This window comes from Mixophyes fleayi, chromosome 12, assembly GCF_038048845.1.
Source record: "Mixophyes fleayi isolate aMixFle1 chromosome 12, aMixFle1.hap1, whole genome shotgun sequence".
Taxonomy (NCBI): Eukaryota; Metazoa; Chordata; class Amphibia; order Anura; family Limnodynastidae; genus Mixophyes; species Mixophyes fleayi.
Window position 1 is genome coordinate 20,323,611 of NC_134413.1, and position 23,962 is coordinate 20,347,572.

General features: G+C 41.0%; 1 protein-coding gene across 1 annotated transcript in view; it reads right to left on the minus strand.

Moving 5' to 3' along the window:
- The window catches only part of MTHFD1 (methylenetetrahydrofolate dehydrogenase, cyclohydrolase and formyltetrahydrofolate synthetase 1), a 39,068-nt gene extending 15,343 nt beyond the window's left edge, over window positions 1-23,725 (minus strand). Inside the window, exons 1-15 of the mRNA XM_075192958.1 lie at window positions 23,574-23,725; window positions 21,230-21,314; window positions 20,877-20,936; window positions 18,795-18,848; window positions 18,309-18,445; window positions 17,347-17,447; window positions 16,967-17,103; window positions 16,159-16,270; window positions 13,641-13,768; window positions 13,459-13,556; window positions 11,526-11,699; window positions 9,223-9,359; window positions 6,925-6,971; window positions 3,408-3,515; window positions 2,871-2,945 (exon numbers count right to left, since the gene is read on the minus strand). Of these exons, the coding sequence (XP_075049059.1) occupies window positions 2,871-2,945; window positions 3,408-3,515; window positions 6,925-6,971; window positions 9,223-9,359; window positions 11,526-11,699; window positions 13,459-13,556; window positions 13,641-13,768; window positions 16,159-16,270; window positions 16,967-17,103; window positions 17,347-17,447; window positions 18,309-18,445; window positions 18,795-18,848; window positions 20,877-20,936; window positions 21,230-21,314; window positions 23,574-23,611 (1,491 nt within the window). The 5' untranslated portion in view covers window positions 23,612-23,725. The remainder of the gene's footprint in view (window positions 1-2,870; window positions 2,946-3,407; window positions 3,516-6,924; window positions 6,972-9,222; window positions 9,360-11,525; window positions 11,700-13,458; window positions 13,557-13,640; window positions 13,769-16,158; window positions 16,271-16,966; window positions 17,104-17,346; window positions 17,448-18,308; window positions 18,446-18,794; window positions 18,849-20,876; window positions 20,937-21,229; window positions 21,315-23,573) is intronic.
- Window positions 23,726-23,962: the final 237 nt, after the last annotated feature.

The following is a 23,962-nucleotide window of genomic DNA, read 5'->3' on the forward strand; positions in this document are numbered from 1 at the left end:
GTGAACTATTAATACTTCTATGTTCCTGCTAAAATGATGATTCCGGGCCCGATTCATTAAGGATCTTAACTTAAGAAACTTCTTATTTTAGTCTCCTGGACAAAACCATGTTACAATGCAAGGGGTGCAAATTAGTATGTAGCACACAAATCTCAACTTTAAATTTCAGTGTACAAATAAGCTATCAAGTATTTGTGTGCTACATGAAAAAACAGGCAGTATTTAACTTATGTGCAAAACAGAATACTAATTCCACCCCTTGCATTGTAATATGGTTTTGTTCAGGAGACTGAAATAAGAAGTTTCTTAAGTTAAGTTCCTTAATGAATCAGGTGATCTACAATTCACATAATATATTACAAGCATGCATGCAATAGCTGCACTAAGCACTACGGAGATGGTTTTCAGTTAGGTGCAAATTTTGCCAGGGTGCAGCATTTGCAATTGGGCAAATCATTTTGTACTGCAAGGGGTGCAAATGTAAACATTTTCTGCATGCAGGGCAAACACTGCCTGTTCTTACATTCTGCACACACACATACTGACCAGATCCCTTTCCACACTGCATGTTAGAGCTGGGTTAGGCCACGTCCCTCATAGAACTCTAAATTTGCATTTTGTAATTAAGTAGAGAGCTAAAATCGCTTCAGAATCTTCAATTCCTCTAAAAACACAATTATGAATTTTGCCTGTCTCAGAAGACAGAGATTCTTGATAAAGATGCATCACATCACCAGACCGATCTCAAATACTTTATTTCAAATTGAAACTTGAATAACTGGTATCCCAGCCTACATTAGGATTCCATCAGCTGCACAGTGAACCTTCTGTTAATCTCTACATAAAGTTTGTTGAAAGCCTCAGAACATGTGAACTATAAAATCTACATTAATTAAATATTGCTTTGCTCTAACGGTTAAAATTGCGCCAAGCCAGGGCCCCCCCGCCCAATTGCTTGTGCCCTCCCCAGTGTATAAAAAGTCTCAATCTGAAGCTTTAATATATATTTTGGGTAACTGAAGCTACATTGCACGTATCCACTTTATACGTAGAGAAACCTGACCCATTCCTTTACCTGACTGCAGTGAAGCAGACGGGGAGGTTGTTTTTACATATAAAAAGATTGGCTTCTGTACCTTACCGTTTTTTACCTTTTAACTTATACAACCAACTGTTATGTAACACACTTAGTCATCGCTAGGTATTGGTAGTTTACATTAAGTACTAAGTAATACCCTTATATGGGGGAAAAAAAATAAGCATTCTTAAATGTTGCTATGGATACCCTTCCAAAACAGAACATCATTTCTCTACATAAACTGGCTGCAGTTTACGGGAGTGCATAGGAGCTGGATGTGTTCTGAAAACTGAAAAGCATACACCCCCTACCTTTCCATCACGCTGAGACACGCAAGCAAGGTTCACATTGCTGCCCTTTTGAGTGCTATTTTGGGAGTACTATGGACTCAGAAAATCTGCTCCGGCCTTCCTATTGTTAAAAAGAGTTGCACAGGATGGACATTTATGTCTGGATTATTTGCAACTGATTTTGTAAATAATATTAATAATGTTCTAGACAGGAAGAAGTGGCAATTATTGTCAAACGAGCATCTAAGGGAAGAAGTGCTGGAACTCACGAAAAAAAGTCCAGTGCAGCCCGGCGGCATGGCGACCGCTAGCATCCCGGCGGCATGGCGACCGTTAGCAGCCTTTTAGGAACGCTACAAATTCAGTAACACTAGAAGACAGCATCGACATGCAGACTCAGTTAAAGGGACTACTACCTCATATGTATTAACAGAGTAAAGCATTGGCTGATCTTTTCCTGGTGTTGCTATAGTGGAGCACCTGATGCACATGTTTACTACTGGCCAGGCTTTAACAGACTGCACAAACTATACATCACTGATTTCTTCTGGGGTGTAACACTTCTACATCCATAAAGTGTCCGACTCCACACTCCCCTCATACAACCCATGGTAGCAGTGTCCCCCAGATAGGATGCAAGAGAAATAAATAATGATCTACCCTAAGGACAACAACTTTTGTGGACCTCAGAGGGTTCCTCATAGTGTCTAATGGCCCGAGCAGCAGATCACCTGTCCTCTTCTCTGCTGTGGCTTGTTCACGTTATGACCAGTTGGTCAAGGCCACTCCATCAATTTCCCACTCGTGCAAATGAGAAGTTGACAGGGGAGGGACGTTGACAACCCCCAGCAGGGTGCACACAAGCAGATAAGAGTATATTTTGTTATTTTATACTTTTTATGATATTGTAACGTGATAATTAAAGAACTGAAGTTTAATGAGTCATGTATTACATATCTCCTAGTAGCGCCCCTGACAAATGCAACTTTATTGCTTTTCTCTTTCCTATATATATACCCAAGTACCAGGTTCATACGAATCACACTACAGATTTAAGAAATATCTACACAGAACAGTGTGTGTATAAGGTGTGAGAAACCAATTGTACTTTAAATGTCCAGGGAGCAATCACATCCCCGACACCCTGACAAGGACACCCCCCTAAGGAATACTTTTAATCTCTCAAATGATTGGGATACTATTCTAAAACATTCTTCATTAATTTTCAGCGCAATAAAACATTCCATTAGTAATCCAATGAGTTATTATTAGAAAATAAGAGCATATTGAATAACATGAGACTATGCCAAAAAACAGGTTCCTAGAGAGGGAAAATGGCAAAACAAACTATTCAGAAATAGAAGCAGCATAAATACTGAAATCAGAGCATGTTTATAAAATCCTGTACAGCAAACATGGATCATTAAACCGCTGACAGGTCTAGGTATAGGTTACTGTATCTAGGAGAAGGCCTAAACTAATCAGTAGGACACAGATCTCACCTTAAGTCTTCGAATCTGAATATCTGAAAATGTGCGCACTCCGTTGTTGGAAGGGACAAGGCGGCTGTAAAGGGCCTAAAGAATGATCAGATTCCATTAGAACTGCTGTTCAGGTGGATTTTACATTGTAAAGATAATGTCACACAGATACATACATACACATAAAGGGCCCGATTCATTAAGGAAAGTAAAGCCAAAAAATGAGTAACTTTGCACCTTGGCAAAACCATGTTGCATTGGAGGGGGAGGCAACTTTAAAATGTGGGGACAGATTTATAGCTGGGGTACAGCATGTCCTAGACCAACTTTTAACGTCATTGTAAACATAAAGCTACCAAGTATTTGTGCACTACATGAAAAAACAGTCAGTATTTAACTTATGTGCAAAATAATAAACTAATATGTACCCCTTGCATTGTAACATGGTTTTGTCCAGGAGTAAACCTACTCTTTTTTTTTAAACTTATTTTCCTTAATGATTCAGGCCCCAAATGTGGGGTTTTGCAATGGGGGGATTTCTAACAAACGATTTCTCACCTTGTCAGATTGTGTCAGTTCATGGAAGATACGCGCGTCGATAGCAGCAGCCACCAGGTTGTTAGCAGCAGTGATGGCGTGGATGTCCCCAGTGAGGTGGAGATTAAACTAGAAGTAAACAGACCCTTTAAATGTGTAGGAAATGCACAAAGACATTCAAACAACAACAGGTAAATATCTTTCAGTTAAAGAATGCAGATTATCAATTCAAGTCTTATAAGCATTATCCCAAAGTGCAGCCTCTGTTATGTCGCTCGTTCCTACCAATATTCATCAGAATGCAGACTACAAATTCACTAGTGATGTCAGTGGCTCCTAGTGATCCCATTGGCTGCCCAGGAACCTGCTGTCTCCACTGTACAAAGCCGACAACTGTATTTTAACGATAAGCCAGATTGTCTGTATTATGCTACAGAAATAATACTATGAAAATCACTGTATAATATGAATCTATGGTAAACTGATGGCTTGAAAGACCAAATCCAACATGGTAAGATGCCAACTTACCAGCCCTGGGGTTAACTATTCTTGAATTTCAATACTAATGATATTTAGCCCTAAGATTGTTGCCTAGGGAGAGATGGTTTTAGGTGACTCATGGCAAGAAGTATTTTTTGAGCTCTCCTGTCATTTATGTACTCAAGAAACAGGACCCACCCACTCAAGTCACACGACTGACGTAACTGAACGCTTAACAGTTATTGAAAATGAAAACACATCTGGGTATGAGGACTGTCTCGTGCAGGCAACTTTTTTTTCCCTTGTTTTCCTCATGTGACAATTTTATGATGTGATTACAACAACTCAAGTCCACACTTCCATAAACCAATAAAAAAATAAAGTATTTACTTGTAGTGGCCTTAAATAAAAAATGTAATAACAGTCAGCAAAATAAGTGAAGTCTCATGTACGCTGATGCGTTATCAAACACGGTTTACATAATTTGCACTGTTATCCATGAACCTTGGCATCTATTTCTTAGAACTCAGGCTCAGTGACATTACTCTGCGGTCAAAACATTACGGAGCAGAGGATCTGTAAGATTTTGTTTAACCAGCACTTTCTAAAATATGCACAACATAAGTTCAATACATATGGCTGATACAGTTAGTAATATTAATTATCAGGATACAGTGCAGGAATATTTACAAATCCCTTATGTCTAGACTCTAGAGCAAGGTCTAAGGGTTTCAAGAAAGAAAACTGGAGACTTTTCAGGCAGTGGGCGGCAATGTTCACTAAAGCACAGTACGTACACTGGATTAAAACCCACAATGATCATTTAAGTCTCTGTGAAAGAGTTCATGGAGTTGTTTTTTGTAAGACCAGCTTCACCAAACACAATTACTGCAGCACCTACCACCCACCAAGAATAAAAGCTTAATTTTACGAAGATGGTGCAAATAGAACTTGTTTTGTAACCTGTAGCAACCAATCTGATATTAGGTTTCCTTAGACTGAATGCACTTGATTGCTACAAAAAATATTTTAAAAGATGAATCTCCCAAATGCTTTGTACCTGTCCACAATCACCCCCTCCTCTCTACCCAACCTCCCCTACTGCTCCCCATTTTCCCTCAGTCTTCCTTTCCCCTATATAGAAGGAAATAATATAGGTATTTGTCTGCTATTGCTTCTTGTTTGTGTTCTCACCTGTTTCCTTTATAAATAAAGTATTAAAAAAAAAAAAATGAATCTCCCACCCCCAGTGCACTGGGGGGGTTCCCTGAAGATATCAGGCTACATCTGAGCGGTGTGGAGCCAATCTCCTACTGACACACCATTAAGAAGCTACACCCTTAAGTGAACTAAACACAAAAGCCAAAATGCATTATACTACCAATCGTAACTAGAGTCTTGGGTCACACATCTTTTGTCAAAATTGAATGCTAGATTCTTGTCTATGTTTAGTTTTGGTTGACCAACACTGGAATATATCACCTCCCCCACAATCAGTCGGGGACTGTTAAATTAACAGCAAATCAAAATATTTTTTTTTGAATGCTCACTTTGGGCTCATGTTTTAAACATTGAATTATCTATGTTAATATAGTAACTAATTCTGTTTATTCCATTTTGTGACTGTGGAATCGCTCTGATGTTTCATGGAAACGGCATAACACATTCACTTTAATGATGCACAGACTTTTAGATTCCAGACAAGGAATCTACTGGTTCCTCTTGGGCTCTTGGCTAGAACCTATTAGATTAGAAACCTCTTGTGATCTGGATGAGCACAGTGTTCAGAAGAACCTGCATTTCCTGTGAATCAGGTGTTTGAGGACAGGAAGACTTGGTTTGGAGGGTAGAGCTGGAACAGTTATGCTGGATGACTGGCTGGTGTCAATGGACTTGGCGTTCATTCTCTTTGAAGCCAGACGACTTCTTCTTGAACTGCAATGCCTCCGAGGAGCTGGGTTTCTGAGACCCAAGACTGCTTTCCGCCCACGAGATGAAAGTTCTTCCGCAAAATCTTGCTTGTTTAGGTCTATTTAATGGAGGAAAAGCACTCCTTTCCAGCTGTGGCCTGAACAAGACCTTCCCTGAAAAGGGAAGGACAGAGACTGGGTGGCCGGAAACAGGAATCGGTGGCAAGCTGGAGACCTGCGAGGGACCAACGTGGCAGGCTGTGATCAGATGCTGTGGCCAGCCTGAAGGTTTCTCCTGGTGTCCTGGAAGGACATTGGCGGCTACTACTTGCAAGCCTTCTGGCAGCTAAGATTCCATGCCACATGGTCAGCATCCAAATGGCCTTGTACTCCTTAGATGGACCATCATGTATCTTGGGTTCGACTAGAAGAACTTGTCTTCACACCTCCTGTGAGTCCTGGCCTTCACAGAGATTACCGGATCCCTAGCCATCGTTCCTGCATCACAGCGGGATAGTTCAAATACTGCAGGAGCTGCAGTGATGACCATTCCATCCTCAGCAGCTGGGGGATCCAGTTGACCCTCAGATGATGCCAGGACATAGATGAGTCATGTCCCTACTCCCCTCCCTCCCTCCAATCACTTCAATAAGTGAATGGAAAAAAAGAAAGAATGCTCCAATGTCCGTGGCCCACCTACTAAGGAGACCACTGGACAAAGCTTTTGGAGGAGTAGGGGGGTTATTGGGGAGGGTAGGTGTTAGTTTCCTAGGTGTGGAATATAATCCAGTGTTCCCTTAATGCAGAAAATTAATTTCCAATTCTCAGCATGATACCTATTGATGCTGGAGCTTTTAAACATAATAATAGAAATAAAATAATGTATGGTGGGGTGGGGGGTTGGGTGACTGTGCCAAATATCTTTTTAGAAGGTGAAATTAGCTTAAAATGTTCCCCATAGTGTCACTTCTAATTATAACTAATGATATCAAAACGAGATAGTATATAATATCCAGGAATAGAACTGGTAACAATATTAGCTTTACCCAGCAATTATATAGTTTAAGAATAGAGGAACTGCGGGATTTATATTAAAGATAGCGCAGCACAAATTGTAATTTCATTCTGGAAAACTCAGTTAGATTTACCTCTTCCATCGGGATGACCTGAGAATATCCTCCTCCTGCTGCACCTCCTACAAACAGTGCAATAAGAAACATGTAAGAGGATTGTAAGTGATTTGTGTATAATATCAGCTGAACACGGGACCAGGGGCCTGATTCATTAAGGATCTTAACTTGAGAAACTTCTTATTTCAGTCTCCTGGACAAAATCATGTTACAATGCAAGGGGTGCAAATTAGTATTCTGTTTTGCACATAAGTTAAATACTGACTTAAAATGTCAGTGTACAAATAAGCTATCAAGTATGTGTGCTACATGAAAAAACAGTCAGCATTAATCATTCTCCCCATAGTACTTTGCAGATCTGTATTTATGAATGTGTCCTTGCCTCAATATACTCCCTAGATACCTGTTGAACATTCGTAGAATCCCCTATGACATTATTACACTTAATACAATTAAAATTATTATTATCGTTTATTTGTTAGGCGCCACAAGGTATCCGCAGCGCCGTACATGGTACAAACAGTAGACTATACAGGGTAAAACAATACAGAACAATAAACACAAAGTACCAGCACTTCAGAAACTCCAGGCAGGCAAATACTGTAAAGACGGAGCGGAAGAACAGGTCTGGAGACAGGAGGGGAGAGGGGCCCTGCTCATACGAGCTTACATCCTAAGGGAGGGTAGACAAAATCAGGCACAAGAGGGAGCCAGTGAAGCAAAGGGGAGAGAAAAAGGAGCCAGTGAGAAACAGAAGAGGTGAGAGGTTAAGTGGATGGTTGGTAGGCCTTAAGGAACAGGTGAGTTTTAAGTGCCCGCTTGAAGGAGCACAGATTGGGTGAGAGACGGATGGAGCGAGGGAGGTCGTTCCAGTGCAGGGGGGCAGCTCGGGGGAAGTCTTGTACTCTAGAGTGGGAAGAGGTAATCAGAGTGGAGGAGAGGCGGCGATCATTGGCTGAGCGCAGGGAGCGGGCGGGAGTGTGGATGGAGAGGAGGTTAGAGATGTAAGGGGCAGTAGAGTGGGAGAGAGCCTTGTAGGTGGTGGTGAGGAGTTTGAAAAGGATTCTGTAGGGGAAGGGGAGCCAGTGTAAGGCAAGACAGAGAGGGGAGGCAGAGGAGGAGCGGCGTGAGAGGAAGATGAGTCTTGCAGCCGCATTGAGTATAGAGCGGAGGGGGGAGAGACGGGAGTGGGGGAGGCCAGTAAGGAGGAGGTTGCAGTAGTCGAGACGGGAGATGATGAGAGCATGGATGACAGTTTTGGTGGCATCTTGAGAGAGGAAGGGACGGATGCGGGCAATGTTACGGAGTTGGAAGCGACAGGCTTGGGCAAGGGATTGAATGTGGGGGGCAAAAGAGAGAGAGGAGTCAAGAGTGACTCCTAGGCAGCGGAGTTGGGTGACAGAGGAGATAGTGGAGTTGTTAACAGTTATAGAGAGGTCATAGTGGCAAGGGCGTCTGGGTGGGGAAAAGACAATGAGTTCAGTTTTGGAGATGTTAATTTTAAGAAAGCGTGAAGACATCCAGGAGGAGATGGCTGAGAGGCAGTCAGTTACACGAGAGAGGAGGGAGGAGGAAAGATCAGGAGAAGAGAAGTAGAGTTGAATATCGTCAGCATATAGGTGATACTGAAGACCGAACGAAGAGATGAGAGCTCCAAGGGAGGAAGTATAGAGCGAAAAGAGTAAAGGGCCAAGAACAGAGCCCTGAGGGACTCCAACAGGGAGAGGGGGAGGGGGTGGAGGAAGAAATCATAATGATTTTCCATCACTTGAACACTAGACCATTTGTCGCTACGACTTTTGCTTGGAATGTTTTGGGGGTTGACAAGCAATCTCTCCAAGTAGAGAATCACCTTATATGTCTTTTATAAGTTCTCATCTAACATTATATAAAGCATTACAGACTTCTTGGTGTGTGTGTGTTTAAATATTACATCAGAGTTTTGCTGTCTTGAAAAGTTCACTTTCTTTCTGAAAAGTCGAATGTATGAAGTTGTCCATCTATTTAAATAACATTGATAAAACAATCTTCCAGGATCAGTTTGTCAGGAGCTGTAGCTTCCCGTTGCCCTCCTCCGATTATGAAACTGCCCCTGTCACTTCTAGCCCTGTCCTCACTAATATAATCACACAAGTGCACAGGTGACTAACTTCACCTGAATCACTCTGTGCTGCTTTCTAATGATCCAAAATGGCTACAGGTTATTCTAGCCACAACCATTCATGTTATACACAGGTATGTAGAATGTACGCTGCAGGTAGTTTGACCCTAGAAGACAGTTTGCTTTGCTTCTGAATTTGCCCTCTATCAACTGACCTTTGATTCCAAACGTGGGTCCTTGAGATGGTTGTCTCACGCAGGCGAACACATTGAGGTTCAAGTGGGCTCCCAGAGCCTGCACCAAGCCGATAGTGGTAGTGCTCTTCCCCTCACCCAGGGGAGTGGGCGTTATACTGCAATATTAAACAAACAATAGTAAATAAGAGGGAAAGAGATAATACAGGCCAAATTCTACGATAAGTATATCTACTGTCCACACACTCTGTGAGCTGAACCAATATTCATCGGAGGTATCCCTGAGGCATGAGAGGGCCAGAGAGGCAGCGGTAAATACTTAAGTGCCTCGTGCCTCGGAAAGTCTAGACTCTATTTAACGGATAGGCTGTATTCTCATGAATATTGGTGCAGCATACAAAATGGCTGCCGCTGTGGTATAGATGATGGTGCACTTTACATCTATTCCTGGAAAACTACAAAGAACCTTGGATAAATATTTAAGTCTGACCTGATAAAATATATAAGTAGAGTTAGCCAGTGAGTGACATTGAAGTGGAATGAGTAAATTCGTGTATGTACAATGAATGAGACGGAAAACTAGAATGTATTTGGTTGTAGAGAGGCGCTAGTAACAAGGGGGATGCTTCATTTTTTATCCTTTTGTCCTGAAGGTGGATCAGTTAATGGCCGCACTAATTGTGTGGTGGCACAGACCCGATCTACTTATACAGACCCCCTCCTGCTGTCTAAGTGAAGTGAAGAGTAAACGTTGGGAGCTTTGAATAATTAGTTTTGGAACTCTGAAGTAAGTTCAAGTTTTCCTTGTTACTCAGCGATGATATGATCGCCCTTTACACTAAGCATTGTGCAACTGGGACACTGGTCTAGTACAAGAATAAAACAGAGGCGCATTAATATAAAACAAGCCTGTTGATCAGTTTATTAATACCAGGCTGATTTGCACAGAAAGTAAGTGAGGTCTCCTACATGGGTCAGGTTATCATCTACATTATAGTCTTAATGTGAACTTACTTGAGGCAGCTATATTGTGAGCCCTGTATTCTCCTGACAGTGATTCAGTTATGATTGGAGATGTGGTGGGATAGGACATGGCGATGGTGGTCAGACTGATGCTTTGTGGGCACGCAGGGGTATGATGTCCTGTAATACCATGTGTTCTGGCCTTGGCTGAAGACAGAATATGATGTATATTCCTGATGTACACCGATAAAGGCTCCAGCGTTGGTAGATGCTTGTAAGACTGTGCATCCGAACCAATATTCATAGGAACCTGCACTGCATGGATATGTCAGGCAGTGCCCGGATAATAGCATGGGCTCCTAATTAATATGCGGAATACTCAGCCCACAAATTAGTCTGTAATGTTTTGAGGTTTTAAAATCTAATTGTACTAACATACATTGAGTAGGTTCTGCCTGTAGGGTAATAATCAGTTGACCATGTCTAATACACTGTATTTTTTCCTCAATGTGCTATAGGTCACAGTGTAGCTCATTAATGTGCATGACTGCAGGAATATTGAGCAACCCTATCAAACACTAACAGATCATTGAGGTGAATATTACTACACAATGGTAAATTACCCCATATCCTGATATGATGGTTCGAATGCAGCTAAACTGATGATTTTTTTTAAAGTGCAATTGGTCACGAGCATAGGTGGCCAATTTAAAACCTGTCATGGGACCAGCTGCAAATTAAGCCAACCACATAGGATACAAGCCTACATCCGGTCTTCAAATGCCATAAATCAAAGCTAAATAAAGTCACAAGTGGACAAGCTGTAGGACAGTCAGATGTTCTGTGTCAAGCAGCCGGATCTCTGGGTCCTGTTTGGATTAGCAGACATGTCTGCTCACACTATCAATTTCCAATATGATTATTGCACATAATTAGGGTCATTTTGTGCATATTACTGAAGTTGGTGACAGCATTATAGCATCTTCCAACAGCCACAATTGTAGTGTACACAGATTTTTTTTTTTTTGTAAAAGTTTTTGGGGGTATTTGCATAAAAGAGGGAAACTCAAACCTATAACATAGATGTCTGAAGTTTTCTGACCTAGGTCCTATACCAGATATCCACAGGGGAATGAAGTGTACTATGAACGTTATGTTTGCATTATTTTAGAGTTATCTTAGTGCATACCTGCCTTTTCCCACTTTAATGATCAATTATGCAGAGTTCTGTTTGCAAGCTGAAATTATACATGTACAGCAAAGCAAATCTCTATTCAGACAAACTGACCACATCCTATTTTATAACAGGTACTAAATCCACTATTATTTTATGGCTACAGCTGGAACAGAAACGCAGATACCCAGTCACAACAACGTATTTCCCATCTGGTTGCCCCTGCAGCCGTTTGATAGTAGAGAGCAGGATTTTGGCTTTCGTCTGACCGTACAGTTCCACCTCTTCTGACAGCAGACCGATCTCCTCCGCCATCCGGGATATAGTCTTAGGCACACAAGAACGAGAGATCTCAATGTCACTGCAAGGGACAAAACAGCAGGCCTTAAACTCCTATATCAATTTGCATAACATAAAATCACTCTGCTCCTGGCCGGAAAGCAGAAGCATGCAAGTCTGGCACTTATACCATCCTGTTGCTTGTGAGCTGGTAGAGGGAACGGGTGGTCTAACATAGGCAGAGTACAGTACCGGAGGGTGTGGGTAGTTACACACACGCAGACCATGAGCCAGACACATACACCTGGTAAAGCCATATTATGTACAGGTGGTTAAGGGCAGGTGCGAATAGTGGCCAATGACTACAGCTTCCAGCACTAGCAAACCACTTGTGATTGGCTGTTTAGAAATGCTCTGTTGACATGGTTCTTTCTTCTTTGCGGGGTCATCTCATATTTTTGGGGGCAGGTTTAATTTTTAGAAACGAGACAGGAATTTGGTTTTGCGGTATTAGATACATTTTTAAAGTTCTCATTGATGCTCTAAAGCCATTGTGTGCTATGCAAGACAAGTGGCAAAAACTGGGTACATGGGCTGGTGATGTCAAGCTGCACTAGTTAGAGATGCCTCTAACTTAAATGGGCAAAAAATGCTATGTTATTATTGTAAGTTGCAGAACGCTGCAAACACTGGAGCAGGAAACATTGTTTATGCTGAGGAGGTGCACAAATTATAGAAGATTAGAATTCATTTTTGTAGTAAAATAATCCTGTGTATGAAGAGGGTAAACAGCGCTGTCTACACTGTTTTTATTTACAGAAACATTTACTTTTTAATCTTTATAGTTATTTTCCTTATTATAAGCAGCAATTTCCTACCACCATTGTTGCAAATTGCACGTGTCATTTAAGACATGATCACTTTTTCTGAAAACTATAGGTTGTCGTGGCAGTAAATGTTCACTTTGTGTATTACTTTAGTATACTGTAAGAAACGTGAATGCTAGTACTAAAAAAGGTATCTTTTTTTTTATTGCTATATAAAAAAAAAAAAAAAAAAAGTGTTCTCCAGTGTATTTACCTACCCTCAGCAGGAGCCCCGACACATTAATGATGTGTGGCTAGTATTGGTAGCAGAAGGCAGGTCAGTAACCCCAAATGGTGCAAGAGTCTGAAAATATGACCGACCGCATGGAAAGGCAAAGCAGGAAGAAACAAACTACAGACGCCACACAGAGAACACTGGTCATAATATGCACACAAAACAGGACAACGATGGAGTAATGAACACTGTGCATTCAGCGCAAACTTCTTTTCCAATTTTATTTACAAATATTTGATTGATCCCTCGACTTCCAGCAAATTCCCAACATGAGAACATCAACTAACAATAGAATACACAGTTTTTACAGAGAGAAAAAAATAAATAAATATAAGAACCATCACCAACCAGTGATATCACAACAATTTAACTATGAGGACCTACAACTATAGTAATACAGAAAGTGAACATGATTCATCTGACTAAATATAGTTGCAAGTAACAGAATTCTTGGAGCAACAGTTGATTTTAAAACACCAGTGCTACCTATAAAAAGAAACAAACAGATTATAGGTCATAATCATTGGATAAATTCCATAACAGAATTTTTTTTTATTCCACAACCCCTGCTGAGCAGTCTGACAGTAAGACTCTAGGGGGCGCTGTGATCACCGAAGCCTTCATGGTATGTTACTCGCTGAACAGAGACTGGAAGTGAAATATGATTAATTTAGTAAATTATTCTAGGCTGCTGTTGAATGAAATGAGAGCAGAACATAAAGTCTTCAAAAAACATTTACCTGGGCACTGGTGACTGCAACTGAAGCTTGGTGTACTCTATATCCCATTTGTGTGGCTGGTATTTACCAAGGGAACGTTTCGCACTCTCAACAGTGTTCTGGAAGCAGAAAGTGAGACTGGTGTGCACATCTAGTGTCAATTATTTCACACCAACTAATGTTTGGACATCTAATTCACGTACCTCCATGAGCATGGCTACAGTCATGGGGCCTACACCGCCTGGAACAGGAGTGATATAAGACGCTTTTTCCTTTGCTTCTTCATAGGCAACATCCCCAACAACCCGTTTCCCGGAGATTTTTGTAGCATCTAGGCAGAAAGTCGTGTCAGTTACACATAATACAGTCAGTGGCCAGATTGTACCCCAAGAAAAAAAATAAAAATAAACCGTCAAGACACAAGACCACAATAGTAGAATTGGTTGCCGTTGTTTTTGAAACCATCCATACCTTTACACACACTTCATAATAAATAGTAACCAACATGTACTTAACAAGCCAGCTATCTATTACTGCCTGCCTGTATTATAAGAGTCACATTGAATATTTTTCATAGTGATCTCATACAGCAACAAACTCCAGGGTGGCACAGCAGTCCTGCCTCACAGCGCCCACTTCTCAAGTTAGATTCCTGACCAAGGCATTATCTGTTTCGTTTGTACGTTCTCCCATAATTGCGTAGGTTTCGGCCTGGTGCCCCAATTTCCTGCTATACTACAATAGCATACTGGTAGGTTCATTGGCTACTGCCAAAAATAATCCTAGTGTTGGGGAATTTACACCACGTTCCAATGTGGAAGCGACTAATGTGAAGGACAGATTGACGGATCTGGTTTGATAGACTAAAACAAAATCCATCACCTGGTCAGAACACACTGCGGGAGAGAGCACAGCTCTTACCAGAGAAGATGAAAACGGTCATTGAATCAGCTGTAAGTGTTGGAAATTCATCGGAAACATTTACAAACTAATATTAAACAGGTTTCTCCCCCTCAAGCGTACCTTGGAAAAACCTGTTCAATGTTCACTGCTCGAAGAAAAAAAAAACAAAAACAAAAGTTGGTGTAGCCATTTAAGTTAACCAGGCAACATTTTATTAGTTTTATATATATTTATATAATATCAAGCTATAAAAATGTTATCTGCTTAGATTTAAGATAGGTCATACATACATTGATTTACCATGGCCGTGTTACTGCCAATTGAATCACTATCACCAACCACGGTCTCCATAGCCAAAAGAAAAGGGGGGGAAAGGGGGAAAAAAAAACAAACAAAAACAGCCCCACACAAAGATTGAACGCCCATCTTTTGGAGAGCGCATCTACTCACTACTTCCGCCCTGTTGTCCACATGCTGCAAGTGATATCTGTTCCCAAGAGGTCCGTGTTTGGACCGTATATTCAGAGTCATCATTTTATACAAAACCCATTCGTAGCGATTGGTATCCGAGGTTCTACTCAGACACAGTCTACTTCCACTATGTGGGCAACTGACACATCTTCCAGGATGTCTTGTTCCCATTGAAACAATGGTTTGGTTGCCATCACCACCACTTGGGAAGTAGTGCCATTAAGGTGGTACCAGGAACCAATTGTTCGAATACATTTTTGAACTGGATTGTTCAACCCAGTGTCCCAAGTCAACACTGTCTACTGCCCAGCAGTCCTGAATAAGTGGCCAGGAGGAACCAGCAGAAAGGTGCTGTAACAGCTCCACACAGCACCCAGAAGTGGTTCCAGGTGCTGGCAGCAACTACTCTTCAACTGGGGGAACCAAGGTGGTGTGCAGTTGGCACAGTAAGTGTATGGTGGCCAAAGTAGCACCAAGATACTGACAAGAGGAACCTCAAGACATCTGTAGAACCAACAACCCAACCAGGGTGGAACAAGCCCATCCTGACACAGCAAGCAGACCTTGTAATAGCTTCATAAAAAAAGTTCTGTAACACTCAAATGGTTAAATGTTTCCATTACACCAAAAAAAAAAAAAAAAAAAAGCCAAGACTGCATTTAAGATACAAATACACACAACCACTTACTGCACATTCTACTAGTCATACAAGCCTTCTCTTAATATCATTCTCATTACAACTCACAGCAGCCAACTTGGGTGCAGACCTCCTATATGAACAATTACAGCATGTATTCTTTCTAGGATTAAATAGCTAGAATATCTTCAACCATATTTAATCAAACTAGAATCCCACATTTTCCAGAAAAACTCACCTTTGCCTGTGTCATCAGCTGTGTCCATAACAAATGGTCAACAGGCAGTAGGACCTATAGCGTGCGTTACTGGACAACAGGTTCTCAAATAGCTTTTACAGACAGGACCAGCAAAGCTCGTTACCTACCACACAATTTACCAAAACAAAGCTGTGCAGAAAAAGAGACAGCACACGCAACATCGGAGGTTAGAACATTAACTTTTATTTGGTTCATAAAAAGATATGACCTTGCAATGTAATCCACACCCGGAATTAGAAGGCAGACTACACCTTAACCATGAAAAACGCTTTTGTTTACATTTTAGCATGTAAGTCTTCTAGCCAACCAGTCCTCCATTTCTATTGGTGCCTAGGACAGAGCCATGAACAAAAGAGGCAAGGATTGCTGTTCTTTATAAAGAATTCATTATTGACCCAAAAGCCATAACCAAATTTGTTCCCATCACACTTTCCAGTCACTAGTCCCTTACCTGGTATATAGTTTATGCCACAGTCTATCACAATAGCACCAGGCTTGATCCATTCACCCTTAACCATCTCTGGTTTACCAGCGCCCACCACAAGAATGTCTGCACGGCTGACCTGAGGGGGAAGAGGAAATACATTACTACCATGGGAAAAAATGTGCTCTGAGGAAACTTATTGTAAACCTGTCATACCCACATGTCAAAAAATTATTAAAATCGAAATTTAAGAGGACTGGTACAATAGCATCTAGCATTCACAAGTATAGAATACTATTAACATTTGCCACGTAAGAGTGCCAGATATTACACTTGTTAGCCATATTAGACAGAGGTTGCCTGTAGAGTCCTTCAGTGGAATTACTAAACAGGAAGTCTACAGTGCAGAAGAAATAGTTTTCCCCCACAATCACAAACTTTATTAAACATCTTCAGCTTTGATAACGCTTGGAAACTTTTTTCATGTGAGAGAATGTTTTTTGTAGCTCTTTTATACAAGAAAATTTGTATTCAAAGATGAATTATAAAGAAATTGCAAAGGAGACAGAGCTTGACTGTTGGAGCCCTTTGGGAAGATCTTTAGGTAGAATCTTCACATTTTATCAAATCTACATCAAACACCACACATCTAGAATTTTAAGCTGTTGTAATCATTTAAAGTTTACTTGTCCTTATACATTTGTAGTCCTCTTTACATTATACTCCCTTTCACAACAGAAGCAGCCATCTTTCTCTAAGCTGCTAGAGAACCAACACTGCACGGACATAAGAGGATCTTGTAGCTGGTTGTACGGGAAGGCTGCTGGGGACTCACCTCTTCGCTGAGTAGCTCAGTCTTTGAGTGACAGGTGGTGACTGTGGCATGGTTCCACAACAGTAGGTCATGCATAGGCGCACCCACAATCTTACTACGCCCAATAACCACTGCCCTTTTCCCGGCAATCTGCACCCCTGAAGATTCAAACAGCAGAAGATAGTGGTTAATATACAGGGAGTAAGACAATAAATAAAGTTTCTGTAACTTCTTGTTTTCTCCTTTTAGACATCACCATATGTCTGTGCTCAACAGGTCAATGAACTGCAGACTGGTGGCAATAACTCAACTACAGTCACAAGTTAAATATTCTCTACCTTTAGGTCACATTAACTTGTATAAGGAAGAAAAAAAATAAAATAAAATAGAAACAAAGTCACCTGTTTGCCGGATGAGGTCCAGGCAGCCTTTGGGTGTACAGGGTATAAAGCAGTCACCAATATCTCCTCTGGCCAGTTTACCAGCATTTATACTTGTTAATCTTCACGAAACAAAAAAAATAAATACAAAGTGTATTTAGTCAATTAAAAAAAACAAACAAAAAAAAAAAAAAAAAAACTCACTTGCTATGGTAACAGTTTTGTCCAGTATATCACTCTAAAAACATATTAGTTGGTTAATTTGCTGCTAACAAACTGATCCGTGTGTGTGGGAATTTAGACTAAGCTCCAATGGTTTAGGGACGGAGGTTAGCGAGTTCTCTGTACAGCGCTATGGAATTAGTGGCGCTATATAAATAGATGTTTAGTATATTAAGCAGGTGGTGTAGAGAGGAAGCATGGCCTATGAAAACAATAGCTTGTCTGCTACTGTAAAGAATATTGGAAGTCAGGACCCTGTATAACAAGTTACCTAAGGGCTCCTTGAGCCAAACATGATCACAACACAGTAGACCCCAAATTACTGTTGTACTTGAAATACCATGCCTATCATTTTAATGTATTAAAAATACACAAGCACTACAATGGACAAAAAAAATAATGCAATAACTTAAATTGTGCACACATCTACTCAGCGAAGTTCTTTTATTATTATTAATTATTATTTTTTTTAACTGAACCAACAATTTGTTGAGTGCATCTTATCAATTCATTAACAACTAGTTATCCGAGGCACAGGGCAGTGTCCCTAGTGAATCAATAAGTTTGGAGCATAGACAAGTGTAGGTGAGACTGGATCTTAATAAAGCAAATTTGTGGCCACTATTATCATCCAATCAGACACATGCTTTCATTTTAACTCACACGGCTGATCCATCTAGACATCCGATTGGTTTCTGTGGATCTAGCACTTCTGTTCTAACTACAATAAAAAGGCAGCGTGTAATCACACGATAACTCACCCATCTACGTCTTTAGCAGGAGACACTGCATTGGTGACTTTTTCTGTATCAATTTTGTGATTCGATTCCAGAGGCAGCTGAACAATCAATCCATGAAAGTTGGGATTCTCGTTAATAGCTTTAATTCTGCTCAGCACCTACACAGATACATGCAATACAAGACACAATCAATTGTGGCCAGGTGGGAATTGGTTTCTTATCAGACATGGAATAGTAATATATAGTTTCCCACGTCCCCCTAACATTCCTGTGTTTATGGTGCAATTATAAAGTCTTTTTGAATTTTTTTGCAATTTGTTTTATTAAATAAACTGCACCCTTTTTTTGCTGGTAGGCTGCATAAAAATAAACACAAATGCAACACATATGCACAATACATTTGGTCCACAGCAGTTTAATTTTCTGGCCTTTTCTAAAGTTGCACACAAAAATATTGGCAACCATTGTTATTCTTCATTTACTTTCAGTACAGTTGGTTGCACTCACCTCTGCTTCACTTGCACTCTTTGGAAGCTTGACATGGCTGGCATCAATACCAATCTAGATGCAAGAGCCAAAGGTTATTCATTCAGAAGTTTAATATGCTATAACCTTGATAGACCTCAAGTGTTTGTCCTGCAGTATTAAAGTAATAAAGCTGCCCACAGACATCCATCCAATCAGCTGCCGGCTCTCATCCTGTACTATTACAAAGCTTGGATAGCTCTATAGGTGGCTGAAAGCAGCAGACGGTTGTAGGAAAACTACTTACCAAGCCTTAATAAATCTAAGCTCATGGCTTATTTGTCCCATAGCAGATTTGGCCATTGACAAAAAAATAAAGAAAAAACGTATAAGCCAACATAAAAATATACCATTTCTCTAAGAGAAAGTACATCCTTACTGCTTCTATATCTATAAGCAGGTAATTTGTCAGTACTGCTGATCAAATTCACTATATATAGAGGCTAACCAAAGCCTCTATATATTAAGCTTTTCAAACTTAAGTCTAGAGCAGGGTTTCCCAAACCCAGTCCTCAGGGCTCCCCAACAGTGCAGGTTTTCTATATCTCCTTGCTGGAGCACAGGTGTATTCATTACTGACTGATACATTGTAACAGATCCACAGGTGGTCCTAATTATGTCACATGTGATCCGGAAATTCTGCACTGTTAGGGGGCCCTGAGGACTGGGTTTGGGAAACCCTGGTCTAGAGCATTCAGGTTTGTGTGCCCTGGAAAATACATCTGCAATGATCCCAGAAGCAACTTTTGAAGTCAATCATCATTTACTTCTATAGCGCCACTAATTCCACAGCACTGAACAGAGTATATCACTCACATCAGTCCCTGCCCCATTGGAGCTTACAATCTAAATCCCCTATCATACATACACATGCAGACAGAGACTAAGTAAGGGCAATTTAATAGCAGCCAATTAATCTACCAGTATGTTATTGGATTGCGGGAGGAAACCAGAGCACCTGGAGGAAACCCACGCAAACACGGGGAGAATATACAAACTCCACAGATAAGGCCATGGTCGGGAATCAAACTCATGATCCCAGTGCTGTGAGGCAGAATTGCTAACCACTGAGCCACCATGCTCCCCATCAGTCTGGAATGGATTACAACAATGTCTTTCCCAGGCAACTTGAAATCCATCATTCTGAAGCGGGAAGGATTATTTTACAATGGGAGAACACTGAAGTCTGCAACCCAGCAAATTCACCCAAACATCAGACCATATCATGCTCCAAGAGATCACAAAATACTCTAAAGCTACTTCCAGGGACCCAGAGGACAAGATCATTACACTAAGTGTTAAACTTCAAGACTATTAGAAGTAGCCTAAGCTAGTATGGGTCTTATGGAAGGGTAGCCCAGAGATAACCACTCTCCTCTCCAAAAGAAACATCAAAGTAGAGCTTAGGTTAGCAAAGCTGCACCCGAATGAACACCAAACTTCTGGAACAAGTGGTGTTAGTCTTAAGCCACAATGACATGCTTGGCAAGAAACAAACTGTATCCCCACAGGAACCTCATACACAGGACAATTATGTTTTTAAGGTGCATATGATCAGACCACCTTATTGCATAAACCCAACATTCAAAATCAGGATAAAATAATCTCCACTCCCGATCCACAGTGACTGAATGTAATCCACAATTCAGGGCTTGGTTTGTCCATTATGTACCCAGTTTCTTTAGCCAATTGTATCAGAATATGCAAAACAGCTCAGAATCTTTCAAGAACTATCGACCTGTCAACTCCCGCTATTATGTTAGTAAGGGTAGGGCCACATGTGACCCAGGCAGGTAACGATGGGTAATGGGCGAAACATACAACTCTGACCGTTCAGTCACATTATTGTGGTCCCTGCCTATTGTGTGGTGATGTGAAACACCTGCAACACTAATGCAGGAAGATGCTGGCTATCTAACCCACCTCTACATGAAAAAGCTCATACAACAAAATTATTCTTTATTAGCCAATGGAGAGTTTTTACCTTATCAAACATACGGTTTTCAACAAGTGTTCTCTGACAAAAAAAAACAACAAAAAAAAAAACCCCAAAAACTTTATTACCTCTGCAGCAGCTTTCAGCTTCATACTGATGTACAGATTGGAATCCTCTCTGTCTCCCACCTATGATGGAAACAAAGATGATTTCACAAGCAAACTGGGAGCACATCAAGGACAATCACTGTGAGAAATCTAAAATGAGCAAAACCGAAAGTCTAGGAACTGCATAAGGAGAAACAGCCAATCAAGTACGGAAGGTTGGGGGGTGTATATATCACACTGTCATAACATTAGAATGAAGCTGTGATTTTACAGAGCCAGGAAGCCAGAAACACATTCGAGTGATAACCAAAGCCCAGAGACCACCTGTTGGACAGCCCAGATATATACATAAAAAATAAATACTATACAAAAACCTGCAAAATGGCCAGACCAGGGCGGAAACCAGCGTGCTTCTCTCGCATAGCTGCAACGTCATTCTTCAGGCGCTCTCGGACAAGTCTGCAACAAGCAAGTTATGTAAAGTACAAGCGACATGGTACCAACCACTGACAAAATGAGATTCAATAAAGATTTAAAAAAAGAAACAAATAAATAGAATTTTAAGACATTGAGAAGTGTCTTCATACATGTGAAAGTGCAATATGTTTTTAGAACAACTTTTAGAATAAGCTCTCGCGAAGTGAGGCTTATGAAGCCAAATATTGTAATGCACATAAATTGGTGGTAATAGGAATGTACGTTCATTGATTAAAGTCAGTCTCCAAGGACAGTAAATACGCACTAGTGTTCTGATTAACCAGAAGCAGCTTCTGAGTTAGAGGCAATCTTATATTCAGTGAGGTCAGTGATAGTTTGTTATGTTCAAAGTACACAATTACTGTAAATAAATCCAAACAAATTAACACTAATACTAGAAGAGAAAGAGCTGAATGAATTATTAACAAGGAAAACATTAATCATTGTATGTGGGTCAGAAAGTAAGATGCGGTCTGGTCAAAATCCAATTGCAGACAGCTACAGATCAGGGTGGCTGGGAACTGTGGTACACCAATGATCACACTGGTCTATGTATGCAGCCAACATAACAGACCTCTGTTGACCTAGTCATATGGCCCAATTTGCACAGTCTGGTCCTTCCGGCACAATAAATTAGACAGCGTGTGTTGCTGGACAGAGGCATATAGCCTCAAATAAATATGCTTGTATCCTCATTAAGCCATGACAGCTTTTTACAGCGCTAGCGAGGTCAGAACACCTTTTTTCCCCCTCAGTGTTCCTCTACTCCACTTCAGCTGTAAACTGAGCAGGATATGCCTTTAGCCAATCAGAGCAAGGAAACATTCACAGCAGAACAGAGTATTTTGATGTCACTGGCACCAAATTCAAGTATACAGATTATGTACTGCTGGCTAAAGCAGGCCACAGGTGTGGACAATATATATAGAATGGAAAAGTCATTTGGTAGTCAGGGAAGATGTGCACTTTGAGCGTCTTAAAATTTTTTTTTAAAAAAAATAAAAAAATACCCCACGTTTAGTCCCCAGCAGTATTTTTTTGGTGCATACAATCAAAAATAAAAATATAGTTAAATACTTTTGTGACAACCAATTACTGTTTGATACCAAGTACATTTCACCTAAGTTGGATGCATGGACTTTGCTTCATAGAGCTGAATTTAACACATCATGTATCAGTTTGACAGAAGCCTCAAATCATTACTCTAATAGGAAGTCCTGCTCTTTCCACTATTTAACTCTTTAGGATTTCCCACTGGCTTCCATCACTACTCACATCATGACAATGGCCATGCCACATGCAGCCCTGTCCTAACCAACATAATCACTAGTGGACAGTCTCATTTTCTGTACTAAAGTACACTCTATAACAAAGAGCTCAGCAGTGTTAACAACAGTCATATGACATTACGGAACCCTGTATAATTAGTATTCATGTGATGGCCAAAATTAAGAATTTCCTGCCAAGCTCTAAAGTCTTCTCTTAGAAGTGCAGCAGTCAGTAAGGACTATACTATTCCCAGCTGTCATAAAACAAACTTAATAGTGGCTTTTAATCTGTAACATGCTTTATTACCAATAGTATTTATTAGCTATTATTCTTAAACACATCAGCACAGAGGATCCCAGTTTCTGATTAATGACACCTTGGCTCCTTTGCCTTTTGATTTCACAGGCTAAACAGTGGAATAAACCAGCATTATAACACCCTGCAACAGGAGGCAAAGTTCACTACCTTCCCTGGCCAGTATTCTAATATTATACAAGTACCTTCTAACAGAGCAAGATCACAAGGTAATCTGAGGTTTAACCCCTGCCAGGTCACAATGCACCTTTGGAAGGAGGACACTCTGGACAATTGACTAGCAGACATCAGAAAGCAGTTAACCACTTACATACCAGCATATATTTTACCTTTGTCATAGAACCAAGACTAGTTAGCCCTGTGGTGTGGTATGGGTTATAAGATACCTGCAAAGGCTTACAGTAGTACTTATACAACAACGCTTGACTTAATTCCACCTTTACTTTCACGATACCCAGAGACAGATCAACATATTCCCATAATGAAGGTTAAACAAGCAGATAACAGCTGCACTAGGGCAGAAAAAGCACTTTGGAAGATATTAACCCCTTCACCGCCGGGCATCCCTTTAAGTGTCAACACTCTGTGGCACTACACCCCACGCGTGGGGGGCGATAACCCCCCTCCAGTGCCAGGACCCTGACACACTGCACTCACCCGGACACTACCTTCCCGCTGAGGACCTGGGCCGGCATGCTGACTGCAGAGGGAACGGACAGACGGCTCCACAGCGCTCGGATGATGAAGGAGAAGAAAGCCCTGCGGGAGCTGCTGACCCTCGTGGTGGCAGACAGATCCTACTGCGCATGCGGAGCCGGGGCTGTGGGCGTACTCACCCCGCGTGTAGGCGGAGATATAGAGGTTAGCCCCGCCCCCTGGACATCATTGAAGCTGTCAGCTGGTGATAACATGACACCAAGTCCCAGGAGAGACATATAATAGTGTCCATACAACACATAAGGATAATGTCTGGGATATATTGCATAATGCAGACTGATCCACTGAGATATAAAACCTCAGCTACTGAAGTATAGTGGTTATTGTGG